This window comes from Canis lupus, chromosome 34, assembly GCF_048164855.1.
Source record: "Canis lupus baileyi chromosome 34, mCanLup2.hap1, whole genome shotgun sequence".
Classification (NCBI taxonomy): domain Eukaryota; kingdom Metazoa; phylum Chordata; class Mammalia; order Carnivora; family Canidae; genus Canis; species Canis lupus.
The window spans coordinates 23,958,825-23,979,492 of record NC_132871.1 but is presented as its reverse complement, the minus strand read 5'-3'; the positions used below and the strand labels follow the sequence as shown (position 1 = coordinate 23,979,492).

General features: G+C 37.2%; 1 protein-coding gene across 3 annotated transcripts in view; it reads left to right on the top strand.

The window, feature by feature from the left end:
* Nucleotides 1–380: 380 nt before the first annotated feature.
* PSMD14 (proteasome 26S subunit, non-ATPase 14) overlaps nt 381–20,668 on the top strand; it is a 102,764-nt gene continuing 82,476 nt past the window's right edge. Inside the window, exons 1-3 of one of the 3 annotated variants that reach the window (XM_072811395.1) lie at nt 381–689; nt 7,493–7,613; nt 9,912–9,963. In XM_072811395.1, coding sequence (XP_072667496.1) covers nt 9,916–9,963 — 48 coding nt within the window. In that variant the 5' untranslated portion in view covers nt 381–689; nt 7,493–7,613; nt 9,912–9,915. Of the gene's footprint in view, nt 690–784; nt 1,124–1,480; nt 2,420–7,492; nt 7,614–9,911; nt 9,964–20,668 lie in introns of those variants that run through there. The other 2 variants (XM_072811397.1, XM_072811396.1) reach the window with 2 other exon arrangements.

Below are 20,668 nucleotides of genomic sequence, written 5' to 3'. Positions count from 1 at the left end.
ATGCTTTTTTAAAGCCCTGTAAATGAAACTGGGCTTAAAATAGGTGGTTCTAACATTTGGGAAACGTTGGGTTTTCCTGGAAATCCAGTCCCCGGAGAGCGAAGGCGGTGGGTAGGTGCGCGGTGAAGAGGACCTGGGACCTCTCCCCGCCTTTTTACGCCCCTTTCTCTCGGGCTTCGCAGATGGCCCAGGGCGCCGCCGCCAGCACGCCAGCGACCCGGGCTCCGGGGCCCGCCGCCCCGCGGCTCCGCCTCCCAGCCCGGCGCCTCCCGGCCCGGACGCGCGCAGGGGGCGCGAGGAAGGTGGGGGCAGAAAGGGGCGGAGGTCGGGGCGGAGGTCGGGGCGGGCTTCCGTGCGGCGCGCGCAGCCGAGGCCGAGCCCGAGCCCGAGCCCGAGCCGCGGGCCGCGCCGCCGTCCGTGCGCGCTCTGCTCCGGGGCGCCCGCCCGACGCCCGAGCCCGCTCCAATTGGCCGTCGGGGAACGGAAGCCGAAGCGGAGCCCCGAGCCGTGAACCCGGAAGTGCTTCGCGCCGGAGGCCCGGGCGACTGTTTTGAATGGAATCGGGCTGATTCATCGCCGGTTCGCGGAGCCAGAGCCCCGTGGAGCGGGAGCCGCCGCCGCCGCCCTCGCGTCGCCGCAGGTGGGAGACCAGAGCCCGGACCGCCGCCTCCCGCGCCCGCCGGCCGCAGGTAAGGCAGGGAGGGCCGGTCCGCGGGCGGCCGCGCTAGGCCGCCGCCAGCCGCGCGCTCGCCTGAGTCACGTTGCGCAGCCGAGCGGCCGCTGAGGCCGGGGCGCCGAGGGGCGCGGGCCGCCGCCCTCCCGCCGCCCTCCGCCGGGGACCCGGGCCTCCTGTCAGCCGGGTGCGCCCCGCGGGATTAGACTCGGCCTGGGGACCCCCTCCCTGCAGCGGGGACCTGTGTGTGGCCTCTTGCTGTGTCCGCCGGGCACCTGACGGCAGGCAGCGCGGACGAGAACTTGCCCGTTGAAGGCCTGCTGCCTCCATCCCTGGCCCTTCCCGTGGGCCTTGACCCTTTTTCTCGTAGTGTTAGGATTTTAATTCCCTTTAAAAACCAAACAGAAACCCCAGAGATGCACCGGTTTTTAACCCTGAAACTCTTCCAAAGTATGGTGTTCGTTTTTGTTTTTTGTTGTTTTTTTTCCCCCTGCTCTGCCTTTTAACTTTCAGTTTGTCTTGATTGAGGAGTTGTGTGGTTTTTTTTGTTGTTTGTTTGTTTTTAAATTGGTGAATAGATAACATTTCCTGTTTTCAATAAAGTATTAATCTGCTACTCTGTTACTTCTTGGAACTTAGTTTTCCCCGGGGACTTACTTTGTGTCTGTCAAAAGAAGAAAAAGTGTAAACTTTTCGGAAGAGTTTTAATATAAATCTAGTATAGTTGGGGAATGAAAAAGTCTTGAAATTAAAAATGGTAACTAAAAAGTCGATAAAGATTCATGGGGAAGGCAAGGAAGAAGCTTTACAAATTAGCATAGAAATGCAGTTTTGGGTGAAGACTATTATTATTTTTTGGTCAAAGAAATATGTTTTTGGTGCTGCTCTGTTGTTTATTAGGAATAAAGTCATAAGCCAGTCACTGATAATGTCGAAATAACAAAAAACTGAACACAGTTTTGGTGGAGATGTTTATTAACACGGTGGTGGTTTTCTTGTTTTGTTACCTAAGGCTGGCAGCTGGCTCATTTAAAGTTTATATGCTTTAAACAAATATAAATTTAGTGAGTTACTGTGCATTTGGAGAGATGATTAAGATATAGTAGCTCAGAATAAACTACATACAGTTGTGTTCAGTGAAGTGATATTTAGTCAAAGGCCTGAATAGTGATTTGAATGTGTCCCAGGACAAAATTATTTCTGGCCCACAGAAGGAAGTTTTGAAGTCCTCTTTCAAAGAAACCCCATCTGTTGACTTTGGGATATTTTTCTTCCCCCCCAAGGTGCTTGGTAAATAATCTTTTGCGGTTCTAAATGTAAACCTGCATTTTAACCTGTTATGGGTTTATTTTATTTTTATGCTTGTCGTGTAAACTTGTGTTTAGTATGTAGGTTTGGAACCCGTGTTTGAATATCAGGAACAAGAGGCAATTGTGCTTTTGTTTTCCATCGTATAGCAGTGTTCATTTTATAATGTAGTATCCACTTCTGAAAGTCTTACCTGAATATTCATGAAATTTATTACTCAGGAACTTGTCGTACACTCAGTTTTTTGCACTCATTTGACATTCATATCCTGCTTTGTGATATTTTGGAGTCTCCATGTGTAAGATGAGAGTTGGATTAAATATAGCTTCTGGTTCTAAGGTGATGATAACAACAGTATCAAGAGTTCTTGAGTACCTTAAGAATGTTCCAGGCACTATATTAGGCACATTGTATTTCATCTTACCACCAACTTGCAAGGTAGGTATTATCCCCATCTTATAGAAGAAATCTGTAGAAGAAGGTAACGTTTTCCAGATCATACAGAGAATAGGTTTTTGGTTTTAAAGATTTTATTTATTTGAGAGAGAGAGAGAGAGAGAGGAGTATGAAGGGGGTGGTGTTGGCTGAGGGAAAGGGAGAAGTAGGCTATCCGTTGAGCAGGGCGCCTGATGTGAAACTCAGTCCCAGGACCCTGGGATCATGGCCTGAGCAGAAAGCAGACACTTAACCTACTGAGCCACCCAGGCATTCCTGGAGAGTAGGTTTTGAAGCTCGTATTCAAATTGAGGTCTGATTGCCTTCACAGGCTTTCTGGCTCTACACTGCTTCCTTTAACTTTATGTATTTTTCATGGGTTTATATCCTGCTTCCCCAAATAGACTATAAATTCAGCGAAAGTCACTGAGTTTCTTAGTGGCTCTATTTCTGTATCACCTTATGTACAAGGTAATACAGGTTTCCCCTACTATCTGAAAGTTAGCTTTACCCCACTTGAGTTTTACAGAACACCTACATTATACCCATTTTTGCTAACAGAAAGAGAACCAAAGAGGATTTTTGCTTTTACAAAATGGTAATTGTTTCTTCGACTTATGTCATTTCCACTTAGGAAAGTTTTAATAGGAACACTCTGCTTTGGGATAGAGGGGGAGACTTGTGTTTAATGAATATTTAACTGAATGCTGTAATTAGGAGAGAGCAGAAGAAAAGATGTTTGTGGTATTTCCATTTTCACTGTTCTAAACTGGAAAAATCTTGTTTTCAGAATCCTACTTATATAATTAAATTTAATATTGACTTTTTCTATTTCTTCCATTGAAGAAAGCCCTTAAGAAAGTCAAAGAAGTTCCTAATTACTTTCCACAAATCAGAAAGTAGAGGAATTAGAGATATAGTGAGATCTGGAGTAAAGAGGGGGTTTAGCAGCAGTCTCAGAAGTAATATGTAACTGCAACATGGGTTGGGGAGTACAAATGAAAAATGAACTAAGGGGGATCCCTGGGTGGCGCAGCGGTTTAGCGCCTGCCTTTGGCCCAGGGCGCGATCCTGGAGACCCGGGATCGAATCCCACGTCGGGCTCCCGGTGCATGGAGCCTGCTTCTCACTCTGCCTATGTCTCTGCCTCTCTCTGTCTCTGTGACTATCATAAAAAATATATATATATGTTTTAAAAAAAATGAACTAAGAAAAACAATGATAAACTCAAACAGCTAAGGGCTTCATGATTTTGTTTGAATTTTATGAATTATTGGGACAACAGTGTCCCTTGTGAAAAGGTTGAAAAATTAAAAAAAATTGCCACATTTCAAATCCAGATTAAGATAATTTTGAAGGGTCTGTTTTTTAAAGTTACTTGTGGTTCTGTACATTCCCTGTAAATATTTGAGAATTGATTTAATTCCAACCTGAACAGAATCTAATTGTATCAGGTTCTAATCAGATATCAACTCAGGGAGATGAACAAGTGGAAAATCAACTTTTTGATGTATAACTTTTTGAAAGTACGTACTGTGTTTTTTTTTTTTTTTTAACCAGTTAGGATTCTAAACATTACTCTATGTATGACATATTAATTACAGCTAAACACTTTATTCATATTATCTGATAATGTTTAAAGTAAGTTAATCATATCACGATAAGCTCTTGGGTCCTCTGTTTTTCGATATGTTTAAAAGCCTGGTTTAGATCCGTAGGTGTTTTGTATGGCTTTTATTTCTAAGTATTGTCTTTTATATTATAGTGTAACACTTTAATTTTATTAACCCTTTTGCTAAATTCTGCAAAGTGGAAGTCCCTCCTCTCCAATGTAATTCATTTAGTACTGTGAAAATGTACCTATTGTTTTGAAATTCACTAAGTGACAGAAGAAGAATCTATGTTGTATGAATTGTAGACCCCTAAGGAGGGTAGTGTAGATGATAGCACCTGGCATTCATTGTTTACTTACTGTACACCAAGCATGTTATTTTTTTTTTAAGATTTTATTTATTTATTCATGAGAGAGACAGAGAGGCAGAGACACAGGCAGAGGGAGAAGCAGGCTCCATGCAGGGAGCCCGATATAGGACTTGTCCCGGGATCATGCCCTGAGCTGAAGGCAGACGCTCAACCACTGAGCCACCCAGATGTCCCCCCAGCATCATGTTAAATGTTTATGTCCACTGTCTTCTTTAATCTTGTAAACAACTGTATAAGATGGATTCTATCATTATTTCCATTTTGCAGATGAGGAAGCTGAGGCTCAGAGAGGTAACTGACCCAAGGACACACAGCTAATAAGTATTAGAGACAGAATTTGAATACTGGCACTTGTACTGCGGAGTCATGGCTCTTTACCTCCATATGAAATATGCATAACATAAAACTTGCCATTTTAACCATTTTTAGATGTGCAGTTCAGTTGCTTTAAGTACATTCAAGTTGTGCAACTATCACCATCATTCGTTTCCAGAACTTTTTCATTTCCCAATTGTAATACTTCTGAAAACATAGATAGTTCATAATTTTGTTGAAGAGACAATGGGTATTATCTCTGCTTACAAAACATTTTTTTTTTTAGATTTATGAATACCAATTAAAGTTAGTCCAATGATTTTTTTTTTCACTTCTACATTACCTATTTCATTTTGCTCATTTTTTTGGACACTTTAGCATTTGTCCACATATGAACTTCATTAGCATTATAAAAGATAAAAGAATATGTCACACATCTCTTTAGCAAAACAAGTTCTTGTAAAATAGCTTGTAATGGGACACCTGGGTGGCTCAGTGGTTCATCGTTCGCCTTCAGCCCAGGGTGTGATCCTGAAGTCCTGGGGGTCGAGTCCCACATTGGGCTCCCTGCATGGAGCCTGCTTCTCCCTCTGCCTCTGTCTGTCTCTGCTCTCTCTGTGTGTGTCTTTCTCATGAATAAATAAATAAAATCTTAAAGTCTGGTTTTTATAAATAAATAAATAAATAAATAAATAAGTTTGTAGTAAAGTCCTTCTTGTTGAATACCTAATTAGATGAGAGCCTTTTTTTTTTTTAGTCTTTCAAATATATTGTTCACTCATTGATCTACTTAAAAAATAATTTTTGTGGTAAAATTCAATTAACATAAAATTAACCATTTTAAAGTGAACAGTTCCAGGGTACCTGGATGGCTCAGCTAGTTAAGCATCTGATTCTTGGTTTCAGGTCAGGTCGTGATCTTAGAGGATGTGAGATCAAGCACTGTGTCAGACTCTACTCTCAGTGTTGTGTCGGCTTGAGATTCTTTCCCCCGTCTCCTGCCCTTCCTCTCATTAAGTGTGCATGTGCTCTGACTCTCTTTCTCTCAAACAAATACATCTAAAAAAAAAAAAAAAAAAAAGAAGTGAACAGTTCATTGTCTTTTAGTACATTCAGTGTTGTGTGACTACCACCTTTGTCTAGCTCCAAAACATTTCCATTATTCTGTAGTAAAATTCCTTACCCATTAAGCAGTTTCTCCATTTTACTCCTTACCTGCAACCTCTGGCAGTCACTAATCTGCATTCTTTTCCTATAGATTCATATATTTGGGATATTTAATATAAATGGAATCATACAGTTTGCAACCTTTTGTGCATGTCTTTCTTTACGTAGCATGTTTTGAGGTTCATCCACATTATCACATGTGTCAGTGCTACATTCCATATTATAGCTGAATGATATTCCATATGGTCCATTGTACGTATAGTCATACTAGAATTTGTTTATCCTTTCACCTTTTGATGGACATTTAGGCTTTTCCCACCTTTGGGCTGTTAAGAATAATGATACTGTAAACATATATGTACCTGTGTTTGTTTTGAATACCTATTTTTAATTCTTTTCGATATATACCTAGTAGTGAAGTTGCTGCGTCATAAGGTAATTCTTTGTTGAACTTTATAAAGAGCTCCTAAACTGTTTCCAGCACTCAGTGGTTCTTCAGTTCTAGAAAATTCATGTAGGGTTAATTTTGTTATCTGAAGATGTATAGTCTGAAATTTTGTTTATATCAGTGGTACTGAACTGGGAGTGATTTTGCTCTTCCAGGGTACATTTGGCAATGTCTGGAGACATTTTTGATTATCATGAGTGGGTAGGTGCTTCCAGTATCTAATGCATAAAGGCCAGGGATGCTGCTAAACACCCTGTCATGCGTAAGACAACCCCTACAACAAAAAATTTGGTTCTGAATGTCAACAGTGCTGAAGAAACCCTGGTTTATACCATCAATTTTATTGTTATCGTTAGAGACAAGAGTGCTGTTACCTGTTTCTTTATATTCACCTTGTGATTCTCTAATCATTGTAAAAATTTTTTTCTCTGTGACTTTTCCTATCTTTGACATTATGGATGTAACATGAAAAATTCTGAATTTTCAACTGTGTTCAAATGAAAGCTTAAAAAGAAAAAAAAGCTCCAAAGATTATGTCTCTAGTCTTTCATATTTTTCTGAAAGATGGTAAAATACTTTGGGCAGCACAATAGAAGGATGAAGCAATAGCAATAATGTATTTCATTATTGCATGGATAATTCTTACTCTTCCATTTTTCTTGTTATTTCAGTCTTTTTGGCATAGTTGGGAATAATTGACTAAGAAATGAACTAGTTCCTACGGCAATGAAATAGCAAACTTTCAATTATGGGAAAATAACATCACTAAGATTCCATAATATATCATGGATTTGTAATAATCTGCAATGGGACTATATGGTAATTGCACAATACAATGTCCTATTTAAAAATATGAGTAAATTTTCTCTTTGTTCTTTGAAATACCTCTAGAAAGACTAAAAGTCATGAAATGTCAATTCTTATGTATAGCTAAAACTGATCAAAAAAGAGACTTCAAAACAAAATTTGTACGTGGGGTTAATCCTCTGCTTTATATAGCTCCCTGGAATGCTATTCCTTTACATATTCTTCTGGGAATGGTGATTAAAATCAATTTTGATTTCTATTTTGCTTTAAGGAATTTTGCTTCACTTCTAGCTCTTGGCATATTTTCCTCCATAGTTTTCAAAATAATTATATCTTATTTTATTTACCTTTTTTAGGAGAGAGAGAAAAAAATACTTTGGAAAAGTTATACCTGCCAGTATAGCTTGAGTTAAGAAGAAATTTGTCAAACTCAACGAATTGAAGCTTAACACTTCAAGAGTTGGAGTTACTGACCAGGTGAGAATCAAGAATGTGTATAACTTTCACCTATTATTTTAGGAAGTGATATAAAGATATTATGAAAATGTATCATTTTTTAGCATACATCAAATTATAAATATGTGATAGGTATCCAGATTTAAGAGCTAATGAAAGTCATTTAGATTAGCTAGCATTTTTGTTCTTACTTTCTTTCTGTAACTCTTTTTAGAAAGTAGTGTAATATAGAACATTTATCGATATATATCATTTCCAAATGTTAGTATTTTTATTAGATATGTTTATGTTATCTAAAATGTTTTAGTTTGTTAAATATTTTTTCCTGTTTGCTGAGACATCTAATTTTACTAAAAACACAAATTTGACCTGCCAGATTTTCTTTCCCTCTGCTCCCCACATCGCTCATGTATATTCACAGCATCTGGAGTCTGTGTAAAGTCATCAGAAACAACACTGGGGGAATAGATAAACTGAACACAGCTGGGAATCGACTTTGGCCTGGAATGTATATAATGTCTAAAGTATACTGTATGTTGTTAGTTTTTTTCCATTTGTTCCTTAAGTTTCTAAGCTTGGAATGGTCCAAAGGAATTTTTTTTCCCTTTGGTAATACATTCTAGAGAAATGTATTTATGTATTTTATACACATTATCTTAAATATTTTAAACTATTCAGTTCCCCTCCCCCCGTGTAGATAGTCTTTTAAAAAGTGCCATGTGTTAAATGCTGTATTTGAGTTGAGGAATTTTAATGAGAATTTGATGGAGATTTTGTAAATGCTGCTATTGGAATGCGTTAAGGTTATAAAGCAGAAACTTTGGACACTCAAGTTTCTTATTTGCCTTTCATTTTTTAAAATGAATTTATCTGTTGTGAATCTCATAGACTTGTTGATATAAAGTTGTTTATAATTGTTTATATAAAATTCAAAAGCAGCAGAACTAATATATACCATTAGAAGTTGGAATTCTATCTTTCCATGGTGATAGGGACTGGAAAGGGTGCCTGAGAAGTATGCTTAGGTGCTGATAATGTTGTTTATTTATCTAGGTAGTGGCTATGGGAGTGTGTTCACTTTGTGAAGATTCCATGGCTGTGTCATTTGTGCATATTTCTGTATGTGGACTTGGATAAAGTTCGCAATATTAACATGGTTAAATACAGGAGTAACTTGTTAGCAAGATCCAACAAACATGATTAGGCTGTAATGTAATGATCATGAGTACATTATTAAATTTTAGTGTATATAGCAGTTCTAACTAGTAAAACAACATGAACAAACGACTAATTCATTAGCATTTAATTTAGAATATAAATTGTAGTAATACCATTTCTGGAGAATACATTTAGAAATTTTAAGGCACAGTAACAATTTTCTAGTGGAAGAAATGCTTCATTGTCACGTTTAAAGTATTTAGTTGTATTGATAATAATTTTTTATAATTTGGTTACACTTTTTTGTGTAGTTGAGTTCATATTGTTATCCTTGCTATTTTTTTCCTTTGATTTCTTTTGAGTTTTTCAAGCTTATAAGAATGTCTTCTGTTAGTATTCTAGACATGAAAAACAAATCAGATTGGTACTTTAAAGTTAATGTTCTATTGGTTAACTCCAAAATTATCGTTGAGAACAGCAGCTGAATTTCCTTATTGAAAAAAGTGTATATGTCTACAACATCTGAAATAAGGCTAAATATCTGTGTAGGTTCTAGAACACTATCTTAATGCATTTAATGTTTACTTTATAATATTTCTTTTAGTATAATGAGTTCATTTTGAAAAAGCCTTTGATGCTAATTCAGAGATCCATAATCTGCTCACAATGTCTTTCACATGTAGTTTTGATGATAACTGACAAGCTGTAAGTTAATTAGCACAGAACTTACTAATGAGGATGTTAAAATTTAATTTAAAAGTGAGGATTTTTATTTGTACACTCTGGACAAATTGAAGGAAATTCAATCATACATATGATAAGCATTTCAGGCACTTTTTCCTCATTCAGGTACTTTATTAGATAACAATGAGAAAATATAATTAACTTAATGATAGCAAAGTTTTGAAAGTATGCTAAGATTGCTTGTCTTTAAAACCGGGGATAACCCAAAACCAAAGCAGTAAAGTAAGGTCTGTTAATTAGCATGGAAGACAGCTTCTTGAATTAATATGTGGTGTTAATTAACAGGAAGTCTGATGTTGTGTTGTAATTACCACCAATATTTTTGACATACTGAGTGACTGAAGGTGAATTATATAGATAGCAATTGAGTAAACACTTTTGTGCTTAGGAACGTTTTCCTTTGTTTCTGTTTTCTAGAAATATGGACAGACTTCTTAGACTTGGAGGAGGTATGCCTGGACTGGGCCAGGTTAGTAAATAGACTTTTCAGTATTTCTTTATGTGCAAACTACACATCTTTCTTTACTTACCCAAAGAGAAAGAAATCACTCCCACAAAAATCATCTTTCAGATAATCTTATGGTAAGAAGCTTACCTTATTGTTGGTGGTTATATTTGCAACACTGAATAACGTGTGGAGAACGTTTTCTATTATTTTAATTTAATTTCTCCTAGGAATAAGAATTTTCTCTATTTTTTAGTTTAAAATTTTGGGATGTGTGAGATTTTCAAACTTCCCTTTTAATAAAAAAATGACTCAAAATATCTTACTTCTGGGTTTACAATGTAGACTTTAGGAGTAACACATGAAAAAGTAAACATGGCATGCATGGCAAAATCCAGAAAACTGACCCACAGAATGTATGTACAATTTTAATACTGATAAATTCCTTCTGGTAGTTATGATCCATGGATGAATTAATATGTAATATCTCTTTTTTTTCTTTACATTCTTAATAAAATTAAATTTGTTTTCAGTTTTAGTATTATCATCTATCTTGTTTCTTACTGTTGGGCAGATGGTCTCTAGATAGATTTTTTTTTTTTAATCACAGAATATTTATTCTGCTTTAGGTGAGGAAGAAATTTTTGCCTTTTTTGAGTTCTACACTGATTATCTTTCCAGTTTTCCATTCACAAAAGTGATGACTATGTGTTGTTCCTTTCCTGAGGCTTATATGTAGCATAATGTTTTATGGCCAAATTTTGGGAATATTTTATAACCTACCTTTATAACCCTTCTAGTTACCAAGTTTCCCTCATTTTCATATCATGGTCAATCAGTTTATCTTCCTTCATTTAAAGTAGTCTATATGTTGTGAAAGACACAGTTTTGTTGGGGATTTTATGGTATTTTCAGTGTGGAGGCAATTTTATAAGAATTCCTTACATAGAGGGTGCCTCAGCGGTTGAGCATCTATCTGCCTTTGGCTCAGGGCGTGACCCCGGAGTCCTGGGATCGAGTCCCACGTCGGGCTCCCTGCATGGAGCCTGCTTCTCCCTCTGCCTGTGTGTCTCTGCCTTTCTCTTTCTCTCTGTGTCTCTCATGAATAAGTAAATAAAATCTTTAAAGAAAAAAAAAGAATTCCTTAAGTAGATCTGCCATGTCTTTTACTGATACACCTTTTCCTTTTAGAAAGTTGGAATCATTTTGTGATTCTGTTTTGCATCCTTGTGTAGACTTCAGCTCTTTTTACTTCTGTTAGTGTTGACTATTTCTCGTGTTCCTTTACTATCAGCCTATTTCTTTATGATTCTTCATTTTTGTAAGATCTATTTAATCCATACTCTGAAAAGGCCTAAGCCTTGGGGCACTTGGGTGGCTCAGTTGGTTAAGTGAGGTCATGATCTCAGGGTCATAAGATCAATCTTTGTATTGAGTTCCAAACTGAGTGCAGAGTCTGAGATATTCTTTCTCCCTTGTACTTTTTCACTCTCTGTATAAATAAAATCTTTAAAAAAAAAAAAAAAAAAAAGAGGTCAATTTTTGGGACTTGACCCTTCCAAAGCTGTTTTTTATACTTTCGTAAATGTCAGAAGTGAGCTGAGGTATTATGTAGGTACTGCAAATTTACCTGCAAAATATAGGCTATGATATTGCTTTAGTACGATTCTTAAAGGAAGTTGCAGTAAATTTAAATACCAAATATCTTTTCTTAAGCATTAGATGCCATAAATTATATATCTGTGCTAGAAATCCATGCTGAAAAATTGCTGGACATGAAATACGGTTTTACCAACCACAAATAAGCTACATCATACCTCTGTGAGTACTACAAACCTTTGTAGTAAGTAAAAAACTTAAGTTTGATTCAGTAACCTCTCCTTGGTTTCTGATAATTTAATCATCTCATGTGTCCTGTATATTTTTATTTGAACTTGAAAATACGTTGTTTGAAAATTTATTATTTCAAGTATGTGTTTCATCTTCCCAATTAAATGGCAAACTCTTAAGGGGATATTTGTGGGGTGCTTATTTCTGTGATGTCTCCTTTATCAAATACTAGTGTTCAGTGCTTAATGTTTTTTCATTAAAATTTTATTTTAGTCTTGGGGTGCCTGGGTGGCTCTGTCTGTTAAGTGTCTGACTCTTGGTTTTATTTTTATTTTTTATTATTTTTTAATTTTTATTTATTTATGATAGTCACACACACAGAGAGAGAGAGAGAGGCAGAGACACAGACAGAGGGAGGCAGACTCCATGCACCGGGAGCCTGACATGGGATTCGATTCCGGGTCTCCAGGATCGCGCCCTGGGCCAAAGGCAGGCGCTAAACCACTGCGCCACCCAGGGATCCCTGACTCCTGGTTTTAGATTAGGTCATAATATCAGGGTCCTGGGATCGAGCCCTTTGTCAGGCTCTGTGCTCAGTACAGAGTCTGCTTGTCCCTTTCCCTCTATTCCTTCCCTCACTCACATGCTCTATCTCAGAATAAATAAATAAAGGTCTTTAAACATTTTTTTTTTAATTTTTATTTATTTATGATGGTCACACAGAGAGAGAGAGAGAGAGAGAGAGAGGCAGAGACACAGGCAGAGGGAGAAGCAGGCTCCATGCACCGGGAGCCTGACGTGGGATTCGATCCCGGGTCTCCAGGATTGCTCCCTGGGCCAAAGGCAGGCGCTAAACCGCTGAGCCACCCAGGGATCCCCATATTTTAATATTGTTAATAGTGTTTTAAAACTTTCTCTTCCTTTAGCTTTATCATGGTACTTTTTCCTACTTTTTCATTATCATGTCTATACCTACAAAAACAATTTGGAGGTTTTTTTTTTAATATTACAGTTTGAAATGTTAATACTTGAACAATGATAGGCTAATACCATTAAGTCTGTCCGTAATCCTGAAGTTTGGTATAAATTTATTAGTGGTTTGAAGGAGAAACAAACAGATGTTTTATTAGAACTATTTAAATTTATTAACTAGTAGCTTTAAATTTCAAATGTATTTGTTAAAGTGTTTACAAACTTGAAATTACTGTAAGACATGAGATTTTTTTTTTTTTAAGATTTTACTTATTTATTGAGACGGGGGGGGGGCGGTATGGGGGGGCAGAGACACGGGCAGAGACACAGGCAGAGGGAGAAGCAGGCTCGATCCCGGATCTCCAGGATCACACCCTGGGCTGCAGGCAGCACCAAACCGCTGCACTACCGGGGCTGCCTGAGATGATTTATTAAAAGCATTTGCTGCTGTAATTTGGCTACTTGATTGTCTTTATAACTATCCCAAGTTAGGTCTTGGCAACTAAACTTTCCAAAATCTGTGAAGATAAAACCCAAGAGATAGGCATAGCCAAAGCATAGTCTCCAGTCTCTGAAAGTTTTAGTTTAAGTCTTTGGGTCCATTTAGCTTTTAGAAAAGTCAAGGTAAGCTTTTAAGATAAGCTTAAAAGTAAATGAATTCTAAGAGTGCCTGAGTGGCTCAGTAGGTTAGGCTCCAACTCTTGGTTAGGCTCCAACTCATGGTTTTGGCTCAGGTCGTGATCTTCGGGGTGGAGATCTAGGATGTGGAGAGAGATGGAGCCCCACCTCCAGCTCTGCACTCTGGGAGGAGTCTACTACTCTTCTGACCCTCCCTTCTTCCCGTACAATTGTGGAAGATTGATCTCTCTCACACACACGAATAAATCTTTAAAAAGAAAGTAAATGAATTTTTAAAGTATTTTATTTATTTATTTTTAAAGATTTTATTTATTTATTCATGAGAGACACAGAGAGACGCACAGGCAGAGTGAGAAGCAGGCTCCATGCAGGGAGCCTGACGTGGGACTTGATCTGGGGTCTTCAGGATCCGCCCTGGGCTGAAGGTGGTGCTAAACCGCTGAGCCGCCCGGGCTGCCCATGAATTTTTAAAGTAAAATGTCAGTGGCATCTTGACTTGTATTTTAATTTGTTAGGCCAGTATTTTGATTTTTTTAAAGAATTTATTTATTATTTGAGATAGAGTGAGTGCATGAGCAGAGGGGAGGGGCAGAGGGAGAGGGAGGAGCAGCCTTCCTGCTGAACAGGGAGCCAGCTGCTCTATCCCAGTGTCTTGGGATCGTGATCTGAGCCCAAGGCCAACTGAGTCACCCAGGCACCTGGTATTTTGATTTTCTAAGAACATTATTACTTAACCTAGGTATGTTATATTCTAGTAGAAGCACATCAATTATGTTTTAAGTGCCTGGCACATATTAACTACTTTGAGTAGATACCAATGTTCATTATAAATAGTAGGATTTTGGGCAGCCCAGGTGGCTCAGCGGTTTAGTGCCGCCTTCGGCCCAGGGCGTGATCCTGGAAACCCCGGATCGAGTCCCACGTCGGGCTCCCTGCATGGAGCCTGCTTCTTCCTCTGCCCGTGTCTCTGCCTCTCTCTCTGTGTGTGTCTCTCATGAATAATAATAAAAAAAAAATCTTTAAAAAATAAATAGGATTTCAAAGTACAGTGGATGCAGGATTTCTAACTTTTTCCGCAATTAAATAAGACTGAATTGAAGAAATGATGTTTGAGCTAAATTTTGGAATATACGGAAAGGCATACTCAAAAAGTTGGAAAATATGTGACGTAAGGGAAAATAATGAGGAAAGAAGCTGGTGAATAAATTTAGAGTAGGTTGTGAAAGGACTGAATACCATCCCTAGTGATTTTTTACTTTTTTTTTCCCATAGGCATTATAGTTTCATGAAGACTTTTTAGCAGATTTATGATCTGTGTGCCTTTTCTTTTTTTTTTTTTTTTAATTTTTTTTAAACATTTTTATTTATTTATGACAGTCACAGAGAGAGAGAGAGGCAGGGACATAGGCAGAGGGAGAAGCAGGCTCCATGCACCGAGAGCCCGACATGGGATTCGATCCCGGGTCTCCAGGATCGCGCCCTGGGCCAAAGGCAGGCGCCAAACCGCTGCGCCACCCAGGGATCCCTGTGCCTTTTCTTTTAAAGATTTTATTTATTTATTAGAGAATGCATGCGTGTATGGGACGGAGTGGCAGAAGGGGAGGTGGAGAGAATGAGCAGATTTTGCACTTAGCGGGGAGCCCAATGTGGGCTTGAGATCATGACCTGAGCCAAAACCAAGATACCTTTAACCCACTGTGCCAGCCAGGGGCCCTGATTCAGTCTGTGTTTTTGAAAAGTAATTCTAGTGGTAGTTTGCAGAATAGATAGAAGGGAAGAAATTGAAGGCAGAGTCCTCAACTATACGAAATCATTTCTGATATTTAACCTTTCAGGCACATAGTAGGATTTTATTTCTCCATCAGTTTTTAAGTTAGCTTGACCATGATTTTGCTTTGACTAATGGAATGGGAGTTGAAAATTAATAGATCACTTTTATGTGGAAGCTTTAAAAATCAGCGTGATTTGTCTCTCTTGGTAATCAAGGAAGCACGGAGACAGAATCTTTGTTAGCTGGGTCCCTTGGAGAGAATGACATACCTGCAAGTCAGAAATCCTAACACAAAATCACAAAAATATCCTTGGTCTCTGGTTTTTGTTTTAAGAAACATGTAGACCAAACTAAGCACATATGCAGGCCTATATTGCCTATAAGTTATCAATTTGTTTCTCTCTGATACAAATCCCAGTAATTTCTAGATGCAAAAAAAAGGGAAGATACTATAAATGAATGACCAGAGGAGGCTTTCTGAAAGTGGTGAGATATAAGCTACATTTTGAGGGATTATTTCAGGTGGCTTGATTAAAAAAAAACAAAACAAAACTTCCTGAATTGGATGTGTTCTATTTTATTTGTTGTAACTCCCAAATCTATATAGTAGTATATGGATTTTGTATGTATATTATAACTAATAGTAATTTTTCTGTTTCCCTGGGTCTTTGAATAGAAATGTTCTTTCTGTTATTTGTCTTTTGGGTTTTGATCGGATATTTTATAGAAAGGATTAACTTAACATAGCAATGGAAAAAAATGCCTGGAATACATGAAATAATACCATTTTCATAGATGAGGAGTCTTAATATCACATGCCAGTTCTCTAATTTAATCATAAATTCAGTGGAGTTCCAATAAAAATATCAACCGGAATTTTCATGGAATTGAAAAACGAATTCTGAAATTCATATAAGAAAAAAGAACCCAAGAATAGCAAAGAAATTCTTAGAAAGGAAAAAGAAACTTGCTCCACCAAATATCAAAATATATTTTAATGTTATATGACTCAAGTAGTGTAATATTGGTATGTAGATAGATCAGTGTCATCAAGACGGAAGCACAAAAGTAGACTCATGCATATATGGGAACTTGATTTGTGAAAGAAATTGCATTAAAAATTAGTGAGGAGGGGCAGCCCGGGTGGCTCAGCAGTTTAGCATAGCCTTCAGTCCAGGGAGTGATCCTGGAGACCCGGGATTGAGTCCCATGTCGGGTTCCCTGCATGGAGCCTGCTTCTGTCTCTGCCTCTCTCTCTCTGTGTCTCTCATGAGTAAATAAATAAAAAACCTTAAAAAAAAAAAAAAAAAGTGTGGAAAAAAAGACCTGTTCACTAAATGATTTTAGAACAAGTGGCTCCTCCCTCCCTCCCTCCCTCCCTCCCTCCCTCCCTCCCTACCTCCCTCCCTCCCTTCCTTCCTTCCTTCCTTCCTTCCTTCCTTCCAAGATGTTTGTTTATCTGAGACAGAAGAGGGCACAAGCAGAGGGAGAGAGAAGAGCAGACTCTCTGCTGAGCAGGGAGCCCAGATGCAAACTTGATCCCAGGATTCTGGGATCATGACCTGAACCTAAGGCAGATGCTTAATCGACTGAGCTACCCAGGTGCCCTGGAACAAATGCCTTTCTATATGGGGGGGGGGGACACACACAAAAAATGTATACCACTTGAATTGAAGGCATGATGACTGTGAAAATCAAACTTTATAATTTTGGAAGATACACCAGTTAGAATGGCTATTCAAAAAAATACTAGAAAATCACAATTGTTGATTAGGATGTAGACAAATTAGAACCATGTGCATTGCTGGTAGGAATATAAAATTATGTAACCTCTGAAAAACAGTGTGGTGGTTTGTCAGAAAATTAAGCACAAAAGTACCATATGATGCAGTAATTCTATTTCTGTCAATATATATATCTCCAAAAATTGAAAGCTGAGACTCAGATATTTGTATCCAGTAGCAGCATTATTTACAGTAGCCAAAAGGTGGAAGCAACTTGTGTCTTACTGATAAGGTGAGTAGATAAACAAAATGTGATATGACATGCTATGGAATATTATTCAACCTTAAAAAGGAAGGAAAAACCTGACATCTGATACAACATGGATGAACCTTGAAGCCATGATGCTAAGTGAAATGAGCCAGTCACAAAAGGACCGTTATTGAATGATTCTGCTTATAGGAAGTACTAGAGTAGTCAGATTCATGGAGATAGAAAGTAGAATGGTGGTTGCCAGAGGTTGGGGGAAGTAGGTGAGAGGGTATTAGTGTTTAATGGTTATAGAGTTTCAATTTAGGAAGATGAAAAAATTCTGGATATGGATATTAGTATTTGTTGCACAGCAATGTGAATATGCTAAATGCCTACAGAACTGTATACTTAAAAATAAATGATTAGTGATAAATTTTACGTTGTGTATATTTTACCACAATAAAAATTTCACTTATCACATCTTTAAAATGAGATTAATACTTATTTTAGATGTATCATAAAGGATTAAATAAACATGTGAGCATGTCAGACACACAGAAAATAGCCCAAAGAAATATTTTTTAGAAGAAAATTTTAGAAGAAATAGGAAAGTAAAACTCAAAAGATTGTTAATTTGAGTTCAATACATTACTAACTCTTGTCCCAACAAAGACAGTAGAAACAAACTTAAAAGACAAGCAATAGATGGAGAGAAGATGTTTGTAATGCGTTCATCTGCAACACATTTAGCGAAGCATAAATCAGTAAGACAGAAAAGATAGTCTCATAGAAGAAAGAACATGAAATAGAAGTTTGTAGGATAACTGCCAATAAGCGTAGGAGAAGATATTCAACCTCACTGTATGTCAGAGAAATAGAAATAAAACAGGTATTAGACCTTTTTTTTTTTTTTTTTAACAAAGTCTGTTGTATTAACTGTTAGGATTTTGGAAAGCAAAAGTTCTCATGTGAGCTTTTTGTCTGTAGGCCCAGTGTGGGTATCAAGTATGGGTATGGGAATTGGTTAAGGATTGTATCCCAATGTTTAGAACATTACTGGCAAATAGAATACATAAATATTTGTTGAATGAACACACTGCATGTGGAAATATAAATGGTTGAAGTTGCTCTGGAAATCAATTTGATAGTATCTAGTAAGTTGAAAATGCCCTAACTTCTATGACTCTGCAATTCTGTTTATTCACTTTAGAGAAATTCTTACACATGTGTATCAGGACACCTGTTTAAGGGTATTTATTACAACATCGTTTACGTTTTTGAAAAAAAATTGAAGAACTTAAATGTCTGTGGCAAAAATGTGTTCTGATGGAATATTACACAGCAGTTAAAATGAACCAGATTCTTATATTAAGAGAAAAATTCAGGTTGGAGAGAGAGATACAGTGTGAATGCATTAATGTTAATTCTAAAAACAACAATTTTTTAAAGAGTATGTAATTCCTGAGTAAAATTATTACAAGTTCTACAGCAGCACTATCCAATAGAACTTTCTGCAGTGATGGAAATATTCTATATTAGTTCTAACACAGTAGCTGCTAGCCATATGTGGCTGGCTATTAAGCACTTGAAATGTGAGTAGAACAACTGAAGAATTGAATTATAAATTTTATTTAATTTCAACTTCTATTAATTTAAATTTAAGCCACATATAGCTGCTGAGTCCATGGATTGTCCCTATTGTGACTAAAGAATTGAATTTTTAATTTTATGTGAGTTTATTGTTGCATGTTACCAGTGACTACCATAGGCCTAGGTAAATCCACACAAATTCATGAGAAGGGAAGAAGGCAAAAGGAACTTTTACTTCATATATAATATTCTGTTGTTTTAATAAACAAATGAACAAACAAAACTAAGCAAAAGAAGTCAGTATTATTAAATGATATTAACATTTTCCTTTAGTACTTTATTAAAAAGTCAGCAAGTACAACAAAATCAGAAATGCATTCTAATTTATTTTTCAGTACTTTTTTTCATGTTTTACTTAGCCATTTCATAAAACTAGAGAGGTTGCCAGAGGCTAGACTATGTGGGGCCTTGTAGAAGATTCTCTTCCAAGTGAGTTGGGAAATCCTTAGGTATTTTTGAGCAAAGGAGTTACGCTTATTAGACAAACTTTTTTTTTCTTTAAGATTTTATTTATTTGAGAGAGAGCATGAGCAGGGAGAAGGGGAAAGGGAGAGGGAGAAGCAGACTCCCCACTGAGCAGGGAGCCTGACCAGGGGGCAGTGTGAGGGGGGCTCTTGATCTGAGCCAAAGGCAGCCGACCAACTGAGCCACCCAGGCGCCCCAGACAAACATTTTAGAGAACTTGGTTACTCAGGAGCTGAGATGTAAGATGGAAAGAATGGAAGCAGAGACAAGAAGCTACTACATTAGTAGTAGTTTTTAAGGTTACAGGTTACAGTATTTAATTTTTATTGTATATTTATCTGCTAGAGAGATTCTGGTGTAGCTTGAACCAACACAGGTTAATATGTATAATTAATCTTTACACCTGTCACATTTGAAAAATGACCCTTATTTACTAAAAGATTCAGTAGCATGAAAACGAGCATAGGCATTTACAAAAGGCTTTTTATGATTAAATTCCTTGAGCACTTTGGCCTATTTGTATTGACAATTTTTATATACTGATGGATGCTTCTGGTTACCTTTTTTTCTCTTTGATTCTTTGAGTTATCTATCCTTATGTGATCCTCTGAACATTTACAGAGAGCCTTTCTAAACATTGATAGATTAATTTGGCCATTTTTATGCCTATTAAGAAGTAGGGAAGGGTCAAGAAATTGTAATTGTTTTATTTCTTCGCTTAACTACAAATAAATAGTGATTTTGCTTTAGAAACAAAGCAAAAATACAAGAAGCCTTTTACTTTTTTCATTTGCTGTGCTTGTCATGTAATAATTTTATTATTTTTAAAAGTATAGTTCCTAATTATTATATTCATGTACTTGAGCTGATGTTTCTACTGTAGAAAATTAAGAAAGGTCAGGTCAATAGCAAGCTAATTAGAGCACACTCTTTCTAGTTGTCATTGTAATGTAATTCTTCTGAATAGATATTAAACCCCATGAAAATGTGGTGCTCTGGAGAGGTCTCAAATCTACTCTCGAGAGTTCTCAAGTACAAGGAAAACAAATTCCTGGTGGATGCATCATAGTTACTTTCTGTAATTTTGTTTGAACATTCTACTGAGAGTGGTCTTTCAAGGGGAAAGATCTTTGACACTTGCGAATGTTAAATTTCTATTTTGATAGGAAATTACCATAAATGGTTTTGTTTGAATTCTTTATAATCTAAGGGGAGCAGTTATTTTTGATTGCACTGAGATTACCTTCCAGAATTAATCACATTCTGATGAAATAGAAAATCAAAATTATGAGGAAAAATGAAATATTAGTATTTAAAAATTTGAAGTCAAGTATATGATGGATCTATGACATTTGATATTTGTATTTGTACAAAAGATATATGGGATGAGAAGGAAGATACCTCTGTTCAATACATAGGAAAGTGAAG